The sequence below is a fragment of the Sorex fumeus genome, unplaced genomic scaffold, assembly GCF_029834395.1.
Source record: "Sorex fumeus unplaced genomic scaffold, SorFum_2.1 ptg000316l, whole genome shotgun sequence".
NCBI classification, from domain to species: domain Eukaryota; kingdom Metazoa; phylum Chordata; class Mammalia; order Eulipotyphla; family Soricidae; genus Sorex; species Sorex fumeus.
In genome coordinates, this window is record NW_026606373.1 from 428,696 (window position 1) to 445,315 (window position 16,620).

A 16,620-nucleotide genomic window follows, 5' to 3' on the forward strand; every position below is an offset into this window, starting at 1 on the left:
TCCATCAAAAAAAATCAGATTCTTTATTGGTCAACTAGATTCTTCTAGCTTCGGCTCACAGTGGCACCCTAGCCCTCCCTGTCCCTCCTCCCACTCTCAGCCACAGTGAAAGAACGGCAAGAGGGGTCACAGGGCCAGAGCCACCGGACCCCTCGTGGAAACCACGTGCTGGCCTCCAGGGCCACGGGTGAGGCCTGGCGGTGGCAGGCAGGCCACAGATGGTGACCCTGACCCTGGCCAAGGAATGAGAAAGGGCACGGAGCCCAGAGGGGAGGCCAGAGAGAGGGCAGGTAGGTGGTCGGGGCGATCCCTCGACTTTGGTCCTGGACAGAGGCTGAGTGAATTGGTCCAGTTTAGGAGAAAAGTTAAGTGCTGGCGAGCACAAGAGATGGCCCTCAGGCCCGGAGCATGGCACGTGGGGTGGGTCACGGGAATGTCACTGCCTGAGAGATTCTATATATTAACATCCATGGGAGGGCGGGCCGGCGGTTGCAGCATCAAAGGATCTGGCGAGGCATCCCGTAGCCAGTCATGCCCGCCTGCGACGCCCCGCGGTTGGTGCCCATCTGTAAACCGATCACATTCTTGCCCTCCTGCAGCTGTTTGTCTGAGAAGTTCCGCGGGTTCTCCTTGGATTTCCTGGGCAGAAGAGGAGCTGGTTGGGACAGACCCTGAAAACGTGCCTGCTCCCTGATGGAGCCCATCCCTGCAGGGGCTAAACCCCCGAGGACCCCCGCCTCCCGCTGGGAGGACCCAGAATACTCACTTGGGGAACCAATTGGGGTCTCCAGAGAAGAGCCCGTCATCCCGGGCCACCGCCAGCCCACCCAGGTTCATGAGAGTTCGCTGCACACAGGCCATATTCTTCCCTGCAGGGAGGGGGTGGAGGGCTCAGCTGGGCCCGCAGGTGGCGTCCCACCTGGTCCTGCCCTGGCCCCCAGCACGGCCACATCCTCCTAAAGCAGACACCCCCCACCCCACGCACCCAGCACTTGCCTTCCCAGAGGTCAACGGTCTGGAAGATGTCGGTGGTGTTGATGCCATAGCGCTCGGCCGCCTGCAGGAACTGGGAGATCTGCTCCATCTGCTTGAAGGCCGTGGTCGAGGCCTGGATCTTCTTCACAGGGCCCTGGCCCTCGGGGTGCAGCCCGTTGATGAGCTCACACAGCACCTGGGAGCACAGATGTCCAGGTAAACCCCGCCCCCCGCCAGGTGTGCACACACGCCATGTTCTCCCCAGGGCGGTCTGGGGGGTACCCGCGGGGCAGGCTCACCGTGCCGTCCTTGAGCCAATTCTGGAAGTTGTCGCGGCCGGGCTGGGGCTGGCCCACGTCCTTGCGGCACTGGCCGCAGATCCACTGGATGAGGATCTGCTCGAGGTCCTCGTCGTACTGCTTCTCGATCTTCTGCTGAACCTCCCGGCTGAGGCCATAGGAGGGCCCTCGGTTGGCCATGGTGACGGCGGTGACGGCTGCGGAGAAGACACAGTCCAGCTCGAGGTCAGGCGACCCATTTCCAGGAGCCGGAAGAGCAGCCCGAGGCAGGGCCTGGGTTTGACACGGCCTGTCACCCCACCCCAGCACTGCCGGCCGTCAGTAAGATCCTGGGGGGCCAGGATGCGAGCTCCGCCCCTCCAAAGGTGAACTAAGCCCACACTAACTAATCCAACTCTGGCCCAGACAGCCTGGGGTGGGGTGGGGTGGGGTGGGGTGGGGAGTGACCCAGGGGCAGGAGGAAGAGCTGGACGGGGCGTGGAGACAACGGTTTTTGTTCTGATTTGGGTTCTCGGAGATGCAACCCACACCTCACACCAAGCTGTTTCATTTCCGTTTCCGGACCACATCGGCTATACTCAGGGGTTCTTCCCCTCTCTGCACTCAGGAATCACTCCTGGGGGTGCTCAGGGGACCCCTATGGGTGGGGGAGCCCACCCATGCCAGCCACACACAAGGCAAGCACACTCCCTGCGGTACTATCTCTCCGGCCCCATGCACTTTTTCTTTGTTGTTTTATCTTTGTGGTTTTTTTTTTAATTTTTGCTTTTTGGGTCACACCTAGTGGTACACAGGGGTTACTCCTGGCTCATGCACTCAGGAATTACTCCTGGCGGTGCTCGGGGGACCCTATGGGATGCTGGGAATAGAACCCAGGTTGGTTGCATGCCAGGCAAACGTCCTACGCATTGTGCTATCTCTCCAGCCCCCTATGCGCGGGCAAGGTGCTGGGGCAGTGAGTCCTGGTTCCGCAGAGACCACAGAAAATGACGATGGACTCCAGGAACACTGGATGGCTCTGCAGCTGAGACTGCAGAGCAAAATCAGTACAGCCTGGAGGGCTTCCTACTAGAGGCAGTCCTGAGTGGGGCCACACTGCCCACGAGGTTTCCAGAAGCTTCACAGCAATGCCTGAGCCCGGGAGCCCCTGAACAGCGCCCCGGGAGGCAGAACAAGGCGCTGCAGGGGCTGGACTGAGGGTCTCTGGCATGTCCTGGGATCATAGAGGTGGGGGAGGGGGGCGGGAGGGGGCTCAGGCAAGAGGGGCTGGGCTGAGGGCCACCCCTGAGGCCTTAAGTTGGCAGGACCCCCTGGCCCCGGGCCGGCAGGAGCCCCTCAGGCCATGCTCTACCCTCCCCTCCCTTCCCCTCCCTCCCCCTGCATGGTCTGGAGGCAGGAACTGAGCCCAGGCTGGGGTTTCAGGGGAAGCCCGGGAGGGGTAATACTAGGGGCTTCCCCCGCCCCAAGAACACGGCATTTTCTGATCGCTGGCCCCGCACCGTGGGCCTCCGGGTGCTCTCCAAAGGGCCCCCCAAACGGGCTCCAGCTTCTGCGCGGCCCATATCTGGGGCCTGACATCACCCCAGCGCTCTCTCCCACGCTCCACCCGATGCCCCTGCCAGGCCCGGGAGAGGGGGGAGCCGCCGCCCCTCCCCGGTGCCCGCGCTCCTGCCCAAGCTTCCGGCCTCCTATCTGGGGGTTATTTTTAAACCACACCAAGCTGTGCCCACCCACCCAACCGCCCGGCCGGATCCCCGGCCGGATCCACGTCTTCGGCCAGAGCGGCAAAGAGGGGACACGAGGAAGAAAGTCTCCCCGATCTGCCCGGCCGGTGGCCCCCGGGGCCCCCAGGAGCCGGGGTGACCCTGAGGAACCCAAGAGACACCCCCTGCGGGTGCACCCGCCCTGAGCTCTCCCCAGCCCAAGACAATGATTAACCCGGGCCCAGATGGAGCAGACAAGCCCGGGCTGACCCTCCCAGCGCCACACAGCCCCGCTGGCACTGCCCGGGGCGCAGCCAGGGCAGATGGGACACGGCGCGCGCCGCCTCCACATCTGCGCCCGGGCTCCAGCTGCAAGGCTCTATCGCCCACGGGCAACCGGCAGAGTGGGGTGGGGGGCTGGCTGTTGGGGCTCCCGGGGGGCCACGACTCCTCCTGACCCCAGCCCTTGCAGGCCCGGGAACCCCAAGGGCAGAGTGCTGAGCGGGGAAGTGCACCCTAAACCCGAGGCCTGGCGCGTGCTTGGCTGGGAGCCCTGGGCGGCGAGGGAGGTTACAATGGGCTAGGCAGAGGGTGGCCCCACCCAAAGGGCGCTGCTCACCCACGGCGCCCTGCAGGGAGAGAGGGAGAGGAGGGGGGAGGAGAGGCACCTTCCCGGGCTGGGGTTCAGACAAAGGGGGCCGCAGCGCACAGGGGGGCCTCGTTGGAGAGCCCCCACCCCCCACGCCCGCGACCCTCGCGCGGGCCCCCCTTGCAGCTGCAGAGACCGCCCAAGCTCACAAACAGGAAGCCACAGGCCGGAGGGCGGGGAGGGGCGTTGCCATGGCTTCTGTGTACCAAACACAGGCCCGGGAACTGGGGGCGCGCAGGAACACCCGCGCGGCCGGGCGGCGCGCACGGCCCGGGCGCCGGATGCCAGGCTCGCGGGTGGGGGTCGCGGCGTCCGGGAAACGGGGCAGACGGACCCGTCCCCGATCCCGGATCCGCTAAGGTCCGGCCCGCACGCACCCCCGCGCCCGCGGCTCCCCGGTGACCGCTGCCCCGGCCACCCCCCTCCGCGGCCCTGCAGGCGGGAAGGAGCCGCTTCCGGTGCCGCGGCCGTTCCCCCCCCCCCCCCACGCCACACCCCGGGCCGTTAGCGGGTGAGTCACCCACGCCTAGGGTGACGCAGTGGTCTGGGCAGCGCGCCCGCCGGCCTTCCCAGCAGCGGGGGGCACGGGCGGCGTCTGCACGGCGGCCCCCACGCCCGGGCGGGGGCCCCGCGCGCGCACCAGCCCCGCGTCGGGCCCCGGGCGCACGTGGCCGGCCGGCCGGGAAGGACCAGCGCGCGTGAGCGGGGGGCGAGGTGGGCGTGGGACAGTCCGGGGCCAGCGGCCCGGGCACCCCCACAAGCCCCGGAGCGCGCCCAGCGGCCGCGCAGACCCGGGAACGCTCTCCAAACGCCCCGTCGGTGCGCGCGGGCCCTGCCGGACACCCGCGGGGCCGCCCTCACGGGGGCCGGTCTGGCCACCGCCGGCCGCCCCCGCCCCGCCCGACCCCCGCTGGCCGCCGCCGCCCCGCCCGACCCCCCGCCGGCCGCCCCCGCCCCGCCCGACCCCCGCACCCCTGGCCGCCCCCGCCCCGCGCTCACCCAAGCGTGCTCGGGGCTGTGCGCTCGGACGCGGTCGGGGCGAGTGGCGCGCCCGGGCCGGGCCAGGGGTTTTCAGCCGTCCCGCCTCCTTCGGACGGGGCGGACCCGGGGCGGGGTGAGCCCGACTTCGAGCCGTGCAGAGCCCAGTGGCCACGACAGGGCTAGGGCGGGGCACGACCTGCCCCGGATCCGGGAGGTCCCCGCCCCCGACCCCCGCGCTGGGGGCCTGGCGTGGGCGGGCGGGAGCCCTTCCAAGGGGTGAACAGGTAAACCGAGGCATGGGGAGCCGCGCCCCGTGCGCAAGGACAGCAGCCGGCCCGGTTTGGGACCCGCCCGGGCCGGCTCGGCAGTAGCCCACGGGGGAGGGCCCAGGACCCCTTCAGGCCTGGGCAGGAAACCGGTGAGGTCACTCTCAACCGGCGAGGGTGTGGTCAGCGCAGAACCGGCTGGGCCCAGGGCCTGCCTCCTCCGCCCGCCGCCTGCAGAGCCAGCCTCTGGGAGCAGAACCGGAACCAACCCGGAGACCCAGAAAAGGAGCCCCTCACGCTTCCTGCAGGTGGCAGGTTGCGCGTCCCCGGCGAGTTCTAGTGGGTTCCAGGCCCGAGAGGGCACGGGGGCCCTCCCTCCTTCCAGCCCCGAGCCCCGCAGCCCTAGCGGGGTCTTGAGGGTCCAGCTCCCCACACCACTTCGTCTCCCGGGCTCTTCATTGCGGGGGCCACTGATGGCCCGAACTCGGGCATATTCCCAAGGTCCAGGCAGCTGCCCGGCGTAGAGGCGAGTGTCCCCTGCCCTGAATTTGGGACAAGGTGCAGGGCCGACTCAGCGCTCACTGTGTCCGGGGAGGCCCACCATCCACCGCTCCCCCATGCCCACTTCAGCTCCAAGTGATGGCTTTTGCCAAGGGAAGACACCCCCTCCTCCCCATATGGGGGCTCAAGATCTCTCCACCCGTCAGATGCAAAGTCAGGTGATACAGAAAACCCTTTCCCAGCCTTTACTCAGCAGTAAAAAAAAAAACCCACACCCACACCACCACCCCACGCACGCCGGTCCAGTCTCCAGCCCCAGCTCCCTCGGGGCTGGGCCTGGACACGGCCGGCCGGGCAGCGCCCCTGGAGGCTTCACAGCAGAGTGGCCTGTTCCGGGTGCAGGGCCGGCCGTCTGCAGGCCAGCAGGCGGGTCCTGGCTGCGTCCCGGCGGCGGCGGAAGGCCAGGAACTCCTCCCGGAGGGCAGCACAGCGAGCCTCGGGGCCTGGGGGCCGCGAGGGGTGCGGGAAGCAGCCGTGCTCGAGGGTCTTCGCACCTGCAAAGGGGGCCACACGCGGGAGTGGGAGAGAGCACACAGGATGCCCGGCCAGGGCCCAGGGTGCCAGGTTGGGGGACCCCGCGGGGAGGCCGGGGCGCGCTCACCCTGCTCAGACGCTGCCTCCAGGGGCAGCCGGTGGACAGCCGGGCCCCAGGACACGGGCTCCTGCAATTCCAGGTCCCCGGGGAACTCGGAGTCCCACTCATAGTTCTCGTCCACGGATGTGTTCCTCCTGTGGTGGGGTAGGGGGCACAGAGTGGGTGAGGAGCCCAGGTCCCCCCACCCCGGGGTTGCAGGGGCGGAGCGGGGCGGGGCGGGGGCACCCTCACCTCTTGCTCACTGGCAGCACCTGTTCCCTGCGAGACCACCTCTCTGGGCCGCCCGCCCAGCTGCCCGTGTCTCCGGGAGGGGGGCTGAGGTAGCTGCCCCCTGCAGAGGGCGCGGTGGACGGGGGACGCAGGAAGGAGGCACTGCCCCGTCCACTGCTCTGGCTGGTCAGGCTGCCCCGGGGAGCGGCGGGGAAGACACTCGGGAGCAGCCGCTCCCGCAGCGTCCACTCGGCCAGCGCCCCCGAGGGGGGCTCCGGGGCGGCCCCTGGCGAGGCCACGGGGGAGTCCAAGGAAGGGGGCAGTGATGAGCGGGGGCAGGGCCGGGTGTCCATGTAATCCGGGGTCAGGCTGGGGCCCGTCTCCTCCAAGGGGGGCCAGTCTCTGTCCACGTTCATCTCGCGGAAGAAGGGCAGGCTGAGGAACTGGAGCAGCGGCCCGGGCGGGTCCGGCGGGGGCGGCCCCACGGGGCTGATGTCCGGGATGCAGAGTGGCCGCGGCTGCCCACTAGGGCTGCTGCTGCTGCAGTCACAGGGCCTGGCAGGAGGCGGCACCCGGCCGGGCCCCGGCCTTTCCTGGGGGGCCCCCGCGTCGGGGGCCATCACAAAGCGCCCATCCGGTCCCCGGGAGATGGGCTCCAAGGGCAAGGGTCCGCGGCTAGGCGGGGGGTCTGGAGGGGGGCTGGGGGCCCCCCGGGGCTCCCCCCAGAGCAGGCTCTGGCGCAGGCTGGGCTCCGGCGAGGCCTGGAGTTTCAGCTTGGTCACGCTGTCAGGAGTGCCCGGGCGGGGGTCGGAGCTGGGGAGGGACAGGAGATCAGGGTGTGGGGGAGGGCGCTGGGCCCCCTGCAGGGTTGGGAGCGGGACAGAGCAGAGCCAAGGAGCGAGCCAGGCCAGGAGGCCGCTGGGGGCGGGAGGCAGCGGCCCCTGGCCCAGGGGACCCGGCGGCCGGGCAGGAGGAGCACAGAGGCAGACACCTGCAGGAAGGCTAGGGGGGCGGCGCGGGGGCACTCACTGTGCGGCCGCCTTCCGGGGCGGAGAGAAGACAAGCGGGGGACCTGTCGGGGCAGGAAAAGGGGGACACAGACAACCTCAGGGCCCACGCATCTGACCCCAGGCTCGGGACACACACGGGCCACAGAGAGGTCTCCTCCCAGTGGGGGCCTTAGGGGCGTGTCCCAACCCAGGGGTGTGGCCTCCCGGGGCATGATCTCCCCTTGGGAGCCACCCGTGGTCTTCCCAGGGGCGTGGCCCAACGGAATGTGGCATTCACAGGGCGTGTCCTTTGTGGGAGCGCGTACCAATCCCATGGGTGTATTCTTCCCATGGGCATATCTAGGAAGAGGGCGTGGCCTCTGGGAGGCGTGACCCAGCCCAGGAGGCGTGTCCCTCTAGGGGTGTGGGCCAATCCCAAGAGTGTATCCCTCCCAGGGGCGTGCCCCAATCTGGAGGCGTGTCACTCTAGGGGTATGAGCCAATCCCAAGAGCGTATCCTTCCCAGGGGCGTGTCCCAATCGGAGGGCGTGGCCTTCCCAAAGGCGTGTCTGGCAAGAGGGCGTGTCCCTCCAGGGGTATGGGCCAATCCCAAGAGCGTCTCCTTCCCAGGGGCGTATCCCAGCGCTGGGGACGTGTCCCTCTAGGGGTGTGGGCCAATCCCGAGTGTATCCTCAGGGGCGTATCCCAGCCCTGGGGGCGTGTCCCTCTAGGGGTGTGGGCCAATCCCAAGAGTGTATCCCTCCCAGGGGCGTGCCCCAATCTGGAGGCGTGTCACTCTGGGGGTATGAGCCAATCCCAAGAGCGTATCCTTCCCAGGGGCGTGTCTCAATTGAGGGCGTGGCCTTCCCAAAGGCGTGTCTGGCAAGAGGGCATGTCCCTCTAGGGGTATGGGCCAATCCCAAGAGCGTATCCTTCCCAGGGGCGTATCCCAGTCCTGGGGGCGTGTCCCTCTGGGGGTGTGGGCCAATCCCGAGTGTATCCTCAGGGGCGTATCCCAGCCCTGGGGGCGTGTCCCTCTAGGGGTGTGGGCCAATCCCAAGAGTGTATCCCTCCCAGGGGCATGCCCCAATCTGGGGGCGTGTCACTCTAGGGGTATGAGCCAATCCCAAGAGCGTATCCTTTCCAGGGGCGTGTCCCAATAGGAGGGCGTGGCCTTCCCAAAGGCGTGTCTGGCAAGAGGGCATGTCCCTCTAGGGGTATGGGCCAATCCCAAGAGCGTATCCTTCCCAGGGGCGTATCCCAGTCCTGGGGGCGTGTCCCTCTGGGGGTGTGGGCCAATCCCGAGTGTATCCTCAGGGGCGTATCCCAGCCCTGGGGGCGTGTCCCTCTAGGGGTACGGGCCAATCCCAACAGTGTATTCTTCCCAGGGGCGTGTCCCAATCCCAGGGCCCATGCTCATAGGGGCGTGTCCCAAGATGGGGGCGTGTCCTTCCAAGGGGAGTGTGCCAATCCCAACAGCGATCCCTTCCCAGGGTGTCTCATTCCCAGGGGTCCTATCTCAAACCCGGGGTCGTGGTGTTTCCAGGGCCCTTTCCAACAGGGGGTGGCCTGACACGGGGGTCCCTCCTGGGGCCGAACCTCGAGCGTACCTTGGCGCAAGCGCTTGCGGTGGTGGCGCGCAGCCCGGCGCCGGTTCATAAGGCAGGCGGCGAGGATGCTCACGAGGACAGCGACGGTCAGGAAGAGGACCCCGCCCAGCACGCCGGCCAGCACGGGCTGCGGCAGGAGGCGGGCAGCTGCGTGCGTGACGGGTACACCTCCAGGCCTGGGGGCACGCGGGAGGGTGGGAGCGTGTCCAGTGACCGGGCTCCTGCCCCCTGCCCAGAGACCCCCAAAAGCCTCACCAGCAGTGGACACGTTGGCCGTGTTGCTGGGGCCGCTGACGTGGCCTCCTGCCAAGGCCACCAGGCGGAACTCGTAGAGAACATCCTGGGGAGGGTGGGGGTCGGGGTCAGCCCAGCGGCCCGCCCCTTTGGGACGTCAGAGTGAGTGGGGGGGGGAAGGTGGTCAGACAGGACCTACACGCACCTTGATGAGCCCTGGCACGAGCAGCTGAGTGTCTGTGCCGGCCACAGCGGGGTCCAGCACCTCCCAGCCCTGGGAGCCTGGCCGTCCCTCCAGGATGTAGCCGTCCAGTCTCTCAGGAACCTGTTCTGGGGGCTCCCAGTGCAGGAGGACCCCCCGGGGCGTCCTGGTGGCCACCAGGCGTCGCGGTGGGGTCAGGAGCTGCAATGGGGCGGTGGGCGGCATCCCAGGGGCCGTAGGCGTGGCCGGAAGCCCTGCACGGGACAAAGCGGTGTGAGGCAGGACTCCCGGCCGTCCTCCCCCACCGGCTGGTCCCTCCCCAGGGTCCAGCGGCACCTTCAGGAACTGTGAGCACGATCTCGCTGAAGGGCCCACTGCCCAGCTGATTCTGGGCCAGGACACTGAACTGGTACGGAGTGTGCGGCTGCAGCCCCCCCACGAGTAGGTGTGCGGTGCCCACGGGCACCGCCAGGGACACCCAGTCGTGGTGTGCGCGCTCAGGACGTCTGGCTCTGGAGGATGGGGGGTGTTGTGAGCCAGGAGGGGTCGGGGGTAGACATGCCCACCCATGGCCATCCCTCGGGCAGGGGGCACTCACAGCTGGGTGTACCAGACGCTGAACCTCTGAGGGGATCCTCCATCGAACCCCGGCTCCCAGGAGATATTCGCGCCCCGGGGTACAGGTAACACGGACACGTTGGTGACGGCATGGGGGCTGGTGCCTGGGAGAGAGTGGGGGTCCTGAGCGGGGGGGGGGGAGCTAAGGGAGCCTCCCCCACCCTAGGGTGACACCCCATCCCCTGCTGAGGGCGACCCGGCCCTGCTCTGCAGCCACGAACCTAGCACGTAGATGGTGGTGGACACGGTCACCCGGGCCACGGCGTTGCTAGCCGAACACTCCCAGCGGCCATGTGCCTCCTTGGTCAGCGGCCGCAGGACAAGGCTGCTGTTGCTGTCCACGTGGGCCCGCACCCCCCTGCCCACCTGCAGAGCCATCGGTCAGCTGGGGACGCTGGGCAGCTCCACTCACGCCCACGGGGCTCCCCACGCAGAGCACAGGGCGGGGGCTGGTGGGGGGAAGGAGGGACGGGAGTCTTGCCTTGGCCCAGGTGACGGCGGGGGGGCGGGTCTCCGCGGGCTGAGCAGGGAACGAGGAGCTCCCGCCCCACCTCCTGGAAGTACTCGTCCCGGGGCTGCTCTGTGAAAGCCGGGGGGTGCCTGCAGGCAGAGCTGGTGTTGGGGGGTCGGGCAGAGCTGGTGGGGGCCCCCAGGTGTGCGCCCAGCCATGCCGCACCTTGAGCAGGACACGGGTGATGGCCGAGGGCCCGGCGGTGCCCAGCCTGTTGTAGGGGGTGCAGGAATACTCCCCCAGGGCGTCCTCGTTGCCCACCATGACCACGAGTGAGCCTTCAGGGTCCTGCGACCAGCCGGGGAACTGTCGGGAGGGCGCCGGGGAGGCAGGGGTGAGGGCGGAGATGCCAGCAGAGGGCGCAGCCCCCCACCCCTCTCCCCTCCAGGCCAGCCAGCGTGGAATCGGCCTTCTCCAGGCCTGCCCTCCTGGCGGATGCTGGCCCTGCTGACCCCAGCCTTGACCTTCAGGCAGCAGGTGTGTATGCATGTGTGTGTGTGTGAGCAGCACACATGTATGTGAACAGTGTGTGTGTGCAGCGTGTGTGTGAGCAGCGTGTTGTGTGTGCAAGCAGTGTGAGTGTGTGTTTGTGCAGTGTGTGTGTGAGCAGCACACGTGTGTTAACAGTGCGTGCAGCGTGTGTGTGTGCAGCGTGTGTGAGCAGCGCACGCGTGTGACCAGCGTATTGTGTGTGTGCGAGCAGCGTGTGTGTGCATGTGTGTGTGTTTGTGCAGCGCGTGTGTGAGCAGCGCACATGTGTGTGTGAGCAGCATGTGTGTGTGAGCAGCGCGCGTGTGACCGGCGTGCTGTGTGTGTGTATGCAGTGTGTGTGTGACCAGCGTGCTGTGTGTGTGCGCAGTGTGTGTGTGAGCAGCGTGTTGTGTGTGTGCAGCGTGTGTGTGAGCAGCGCACGTGTGTGTGTGCGTGTGCGTGTGTGTGTGTGTGAGTGTGTGTGTGGTGCTGCCCATCCCCGAGGCTGGGCCTGCCTGGGACTGGGCTCTCTGCCCCTGTCCCGTGCGTGTGCCCTGTTCCCTGATGGCAGGTACCCACCCCCGCTGGTACCTTGTCCAGCTGCAGGACCTGCCCGTCCTTGGTCCAGCTGACAGAGAGCAGTGGTGGGTTGGCCCTGGCCGGGCAATCGGATCACGCCGGGCATGCCGATGGGCAGGGGCGTCTCCGGAGGCATCGCGGTGACCTGCGCTGGGTCTGGGGGAGCAGGGAGGGGCGGGCTGTGGGGGGGAGCAGGGCGGGAGCAGGAGCCAGGGGCGGGTGGGCAGCGGGCAGGGCACTCACAGAGGACTGTAAGGTAGGCAGAGGCCGAGGGCGGTGGAGGGAGCCCATTGCTGGGCACGCAGGTGTACCGGCCACCGTCCTCGGGCTGCACTGCCCGCAGCCACAGGCTCCCGTCCACCAGGATCCGCACTCGGGCCTGCAGGCGGCTGCAACGGGCGGTCTCGCTTGACCAGGGCTTCCCACAGCTCCCCAGCCCCCATCCCCACCCCGCACCCTGCCCTACCTGGGGTGGAAGACGTTGGTGCCATCGTGGAACCAGCTGTAGGTGAGGTTGGCCGGGTAAGCCTCGGCCCGGCAGGCCAGCGACACATCGCGGGAGGCATTGACTGTGCGGTTCTCGGGGGGCACCACGATGAGGGGGGGGCCTAGGGCACGCGAGAGGGGCTCAGCCCGGCTTCTCAGAGCACCCAGGGGTCTCAGGGCGCCTGGGCAGAGCCAGCAGGGGCACCCTGCGGCCCAGGGGTCTGTGAGGCCACCCCAGCAGGGCAGTGAGGCCTCTGTGTGATGGACAGTGGGGACCCCCAGGCTGGGAGGAGCCCCGGCCTCCCTCCTGCAGGGCCCAGCCTGCTTGGTGCACCCCAAGTCCCCTCTGAGACACGGTCCCAGGCACTGCCGTTTCCGGCCACGGGGCCAGCGGCCACTCTCTCACGCACACGCACCTAACACCAGCAGCTGGGTGCTGTGGACGGCGCTGCCCTCGGGGCTGGACGCCCGGCACGAGTAGGTCCCCGCGCTGCCCCGCTGCACCTGTCGGATGCGCAGCGTCCCGTTCTGCACCTGCGTGGTGAGAGCCCGGGCGCCGTCAGCCCTGCACTTCCCGCGCCGCCCAGCAGAGGGCAGCAGCACCGCTCCGCGGCGGCCCCAGCGCCAGCCTCACCTGCACGGGGCCCTGACCCGGGCCCAGGTCCTGTCCTCCAAGCATCCAAGTGACCTGAGGCTGGGGGCTGCCACGGGCCACGCAGTGCAGCGTCAGGGGCTCCAGCTCCCGCACCTCCAGCACCCTGGGGGGCGTCTCCAAGAAACGAGGGGGGCGCTGCAGGAGAGGCACCAGGTCGGCCCGAGGGCAGGGTCCAGGGTCCAGGGCCCACCAGGCACAAGGTCTGCTGCAAGCAGTCAGGGGGGCTGCACTGCGCCCCCCAGCCCCCAGCAGCGAGCTGACTGCTTCCACCCAAAGGGCTGCCAGGGCACCAAAGAAGGACCCCAGCCCCTCTGCCCACCACAGTTCACAGTGGGGACCCCCAGCCCCCGTGCCCCCACGTACAGTTCACGGCGAGGTGCACCCAGGAGCCGTTGGCCGCCTCGTCCGGGCTTGGCCGGTCCAGGAACAGCACACGGCACTCGTACCAGCCCTGGTCCTCAGCCCGGAGGCCCTCAATGTAGAGAGAGGCCCCTCTCTGCAGCTGGACCCGCCCTGGAGAGGAGCCTGGGTCAGCCGGGACCCCAGAGTGGACGGAGGAACCAAGGGCAGCGACCCAGAGTGGACAGAGAAGACGAGGGCAGCGACCCACAGTGGACAGGGAAAGAGGCAGTGAACGGAATCCTGGATGCCCCATGGACCAGCGAGACCTCCTAGTCCTGCACCCAACCCACCCTACATCAGCGGTCTACGTGCCTGAGCTTGATGGGAGCGCCACCCCATCCTGAAAGCTGTCCCCTCCACCCCCGTGCCCAGATGCATCACCCCTACAGGCAGGCGGAGTCAGGAGACCCTCCCTTCAGTCTCCACAGCCTCTGTTCAGCTCCTCTGCACAGTCCTGCCCTCCACTTTCTCTCCTGGTCGCAACTTTGTCATCTGGTTTCCAAACAAGCCAGGAGGGGTCTTCCAGGCCCCGCCCCGCAGCTAGGCCCCGCCCCCTCGGCCAGGGCCCGGCCAGTCAAGGCCCCGCCCCGCAGCTAGGCCCCGCCCACAACCAAGCCCCGCCCTCGCGGTCAGAACCCGTCCACAGTCAAGGCCCCGCCCACAACCAGGGCCCGTCCACAGTCAAGGCCCCGCCCCGCAGCTGGGCCCCGCCCACAACCAAGCCCCGCCCTCGCGGTCAGAACCCGTCCACAGTCAAGGCCCCGCCCACAACCAGGGCCCCGCCCTCTCGGCCAGGTCCCCGCCTACCGTCAAGGCCCCGCCCCCGCGCGGCAGGCGGCAGGCGCCGGCGGGCAGCGGGTGGGGGCCTCAACCCGCCTCTGCACCCAGGGGGGTTGCATCTGCTCTCAGGGGCGTGTGGAGGCAGAGCACAGCCACCAGGCTGCCTGCCAACAACGGCCCAGCGCGTTTGAAAATAAACCTCTCCCTGGGGCACCTGCGCGTCTGCTCCCCTGGCATGCGGGGGCGGCCGCCAGCCCCCCGGCGCCCGTGCCCCCCGCCCGGGGTCTTCCTCATTCAGACCGAACGGGGCGGGGGTGGGGCGGCCCCAGCACCCTAAGCCGCCCTAGGAGCCAGACTCCGTCGGCTTAGGAGGGAGGAGGAGGGCGCCAGTCCCCTGCCCCGCAGGGAGTCGGGAGGGGCCCAGAACCCCGACACAGCTCCAAGTGCGCGCGGGGGGCGCGCGCGCACACACACACACACACACATGCACACACGTAGGCGTCACGTGTGTGCACGCGTGTGCAGCTGCGCACGAACACGGCAGGGGCGTGATGCACACGAGCGCACGTGCAGTGCGGGTTGGCACCAGCCCTGGGTGTCCGCTCCCTGGAAGCGTGCGGCAGGGACCCCCCTGACTCCCACCTCCCCTGAGTAGACCCAGGCGCCTTACCCAGGTACTCGGGGTCCACCCGGGGGGAGTACAGGCCGAACTGGATGAAGATGGGCAGCAGGAAGCCCAGGCGCCGCCACTCGATGACATGCAGCGGGGGCCGGCTGGCGGGGGGCAGCAGATCGCAGCCCAGCAAGGCGCCCTGTCCCGCGCGGCCCACCACCGACACCACCTCCGGGGTCCCCCCGACCTGCAGCGGGGAGCGGCAGAGGGGGGCTGTCAGCTGGGGTGGGCGCCCGCTGACTCGGTGCAGCGGCGGCGGAGGGGTCCCCCAAGCTCACCGTCGGCCCCCTGGCAGACGAGCAGGCTGAGGAGGGCCAGGCCGCGGCACCCCACCATAGCCGGGGCCCAGAGCCCTCTGGTGGGGTGCAACTGGGCAGAGCTCCCCCCGGGGCCCGCTGCGGGCGGTCAGGGTCCCTCTCTAGACAGGCTCGGTGGCCGCTGGGGCGCTGGCCGGGCTGCAACCAGAAGGAGGCCAGTCAGAGGAAGGGCAGAGAGGCCACGCGGGCGGGGGTCCAGTTGGATGACGACAGGTCAGGGTGCTGGAGAGATACCCCTGCCCTCTCCTCCACCCCAAGCTGACCCGGAGGGCCTCGTGGTCCAGGCGAGAGCGAGCCCGTAGGCTCAGCGTGGACAGGGCAGGCCAGCAGGTGCTAGTTACCTCGCAGCTGGCCAGCCAGAGCCGCACCCCCGCTTCCTACTCACCCTCCACCCCACACCTCTGCCAGGCTGTTCCCCAGCCCCAGGGGCACGTCTGGGAGGTGCCACACGAGCCGGCCCGGGGCAGGAGGGCAGAGCCCGCGGCCAGCCCGGCTCCAGGAGGAGAGTGAACGGGCCGGCCCGGCCTCCCTCTCCACGACTCGGCAGCGAACATCCCCGGCCCGGTTCGGGATCCCCAGACAATTCCCCGAACTTCCCTCTTTCCAGGGAGCCCAGGCCTGGAGTCCGCAGAATTCCACGCCTTCCCCAGACCCCTGGGCTGCTGCCAGGACCCGCACGGGGGTGAGGGCACCCCCGTTCCACACCGCCACGGCTCACTGCACCCCGAAAGCGCGTTTCTCCCCAATGCACGGTCCTCTGGGCCTCAAGAACCCGCCTCAAGGCCCCCTTCCTCCCCTCGCCCCCCACGCGCGCCCCCCGCAACTCCCTCTCCCCCCTGCCCCCTGCGCCTCTCCAACTTTCTCACGCCCGCCCCGATCCCGGGGGCCCCAGACTCCTCCCGCTTTGGATCCGCCGAGCCCCCCAGACCCACCTGCCGGGAGCCCCCCGGGAATCCCGCTCCGCGCCCTGCGTCCCCCGCCCGGAGCGCCACTTCTCACCCAACTCCCCGCGCTCTCGGGACCCCAGAAGTCCGCCCTCGCCCCGGCTGGCTGCGCCGGGCCACACAATGGGGGGCGGGTCCGCCTCCGCCCGCGCCCCGAGCCCCGCGCCCGGTCGCCTGGAGACGACCAATCCCCTCCCGCGGCCGGGGGACCCGCGGCGGGCGCGACCCGAGCCGCCTGGGAGTTGTAGTTTGGGGCGCGCACGTGCGCGCGGGGCGCGGGGCGCGGGGCACCCCAGGGCGCGCGGCCGCGCCCGAGCCGGGGGGCTGCGTCCCGGGGATCCCCCGCCGGGCGCCCCGCCCCAGCCCTCCCGGGCCCCGAGGAAACCCGAGCGCGGGGCGGGGAGCGCCTCGTCCCGGGGGATCCCGCCGCTTCCCCGCCGGACTGGAAATTCCTGTCCGCGCGGCGCCCCGGGAGAGCCGGGGGGGTCCCGGGAGGGGTCCGCGCCGCCCGTGTCCGTATGGCACCGGGCTCGCGTGGGCCGGACGGAGTCCCGGGAGCCGCTGCCGCACCTGCACGGCGCGACCCGGGTCCACCCGGACCCGCCGCGCCCGCCCGGCGCCTGCGCCCACCTGGGCGGGCCCCGCCTGCCCGGGTCTGCCCACCTGTCCCTGCCTGTCCCTGCCGGTCCCTGCCGGTCCCTGCCGGCCCGGGGCTCCCAGGAGACACTCCTGGAAGTAGCCGGCCCAGTCTAGCGGGCTCCTGGCACCGCGCATGGACTCGGTCCAAGGGGAGCCGAGACTAGGGACGGCCTGATTCCACGGGGGTCCCGCATTGGAGAACCCCGCACGGTTCCCCTAGGACCCCGGGACCCGCAGTGTCCTTCGGCGGGTGCTGGGCTCTGACTCCACC

General features: G+C 69.5%; 2 protein-coding genes across 2 annotated transcripts; both read right to left on the bottom strand.

The window, feature by feature from the left end:
* On the bottom strand, positions 1-4,709 carry TAGLN2 (transgelin 2). Its single transcript, XM_056109564.1, has 5 exons — positions 4,626-4,709; positions 1,275-1,471; positions 997-1,171; positions 767-869; positions 1-639 (listed from the first exon to the last, which is right to left on the bottom strand). The coding sequence occupies exons 2-5, from the start codon at positions 1,452-1,454 to the stop codon at positions 498-500; spliced, it is 600 nt and encodes a 199-aa protein (XP_055965539.1). The 5' UTR covers positions 1,455-1,471; positions 4,626-4,709; the 3' UTR covers positions 1-497.
* Positions 4,710-5,740: 1,031 nt separating this feature from the next.
* On the bottom strand, positions 5,741-14,636 carry IGSF9 (immunoglobulin superfamily member 9; the record flags this gene model as incomplete). The annotated part of the gene is given in 22 exon segments (XM_056109585.1): positions 5,741-5,928; positions 6,036-6,163; positions 6,261-7,052; positions 7,269-7,311; positions 8,839-8,979; positions 8,982-9,014; positions 9,094-9,178; positions 9,278-9,528; positions 9,611-9,786; positions 9,873-9,996; positions 10,114-10,258; positions 10,301-10,314; positions 10,389-10,492; positions 10,567-10,709; positions 11,466-11,540; positions 11,542-11,609; positions 11,697-11,842; positions 11,920-12,061; positions 12,356-12,473; positions 12,574-12,729; positions 12,959-13,107; positions 14,447-14,636. Coding segments are annotated over 22 exon segments (3,405 nt in total), but the record flags the coding sequence as incomplete, so codon positions are not given.
* Positions 14,637-16,620: the final 1,984 nt, after the last annotated feature.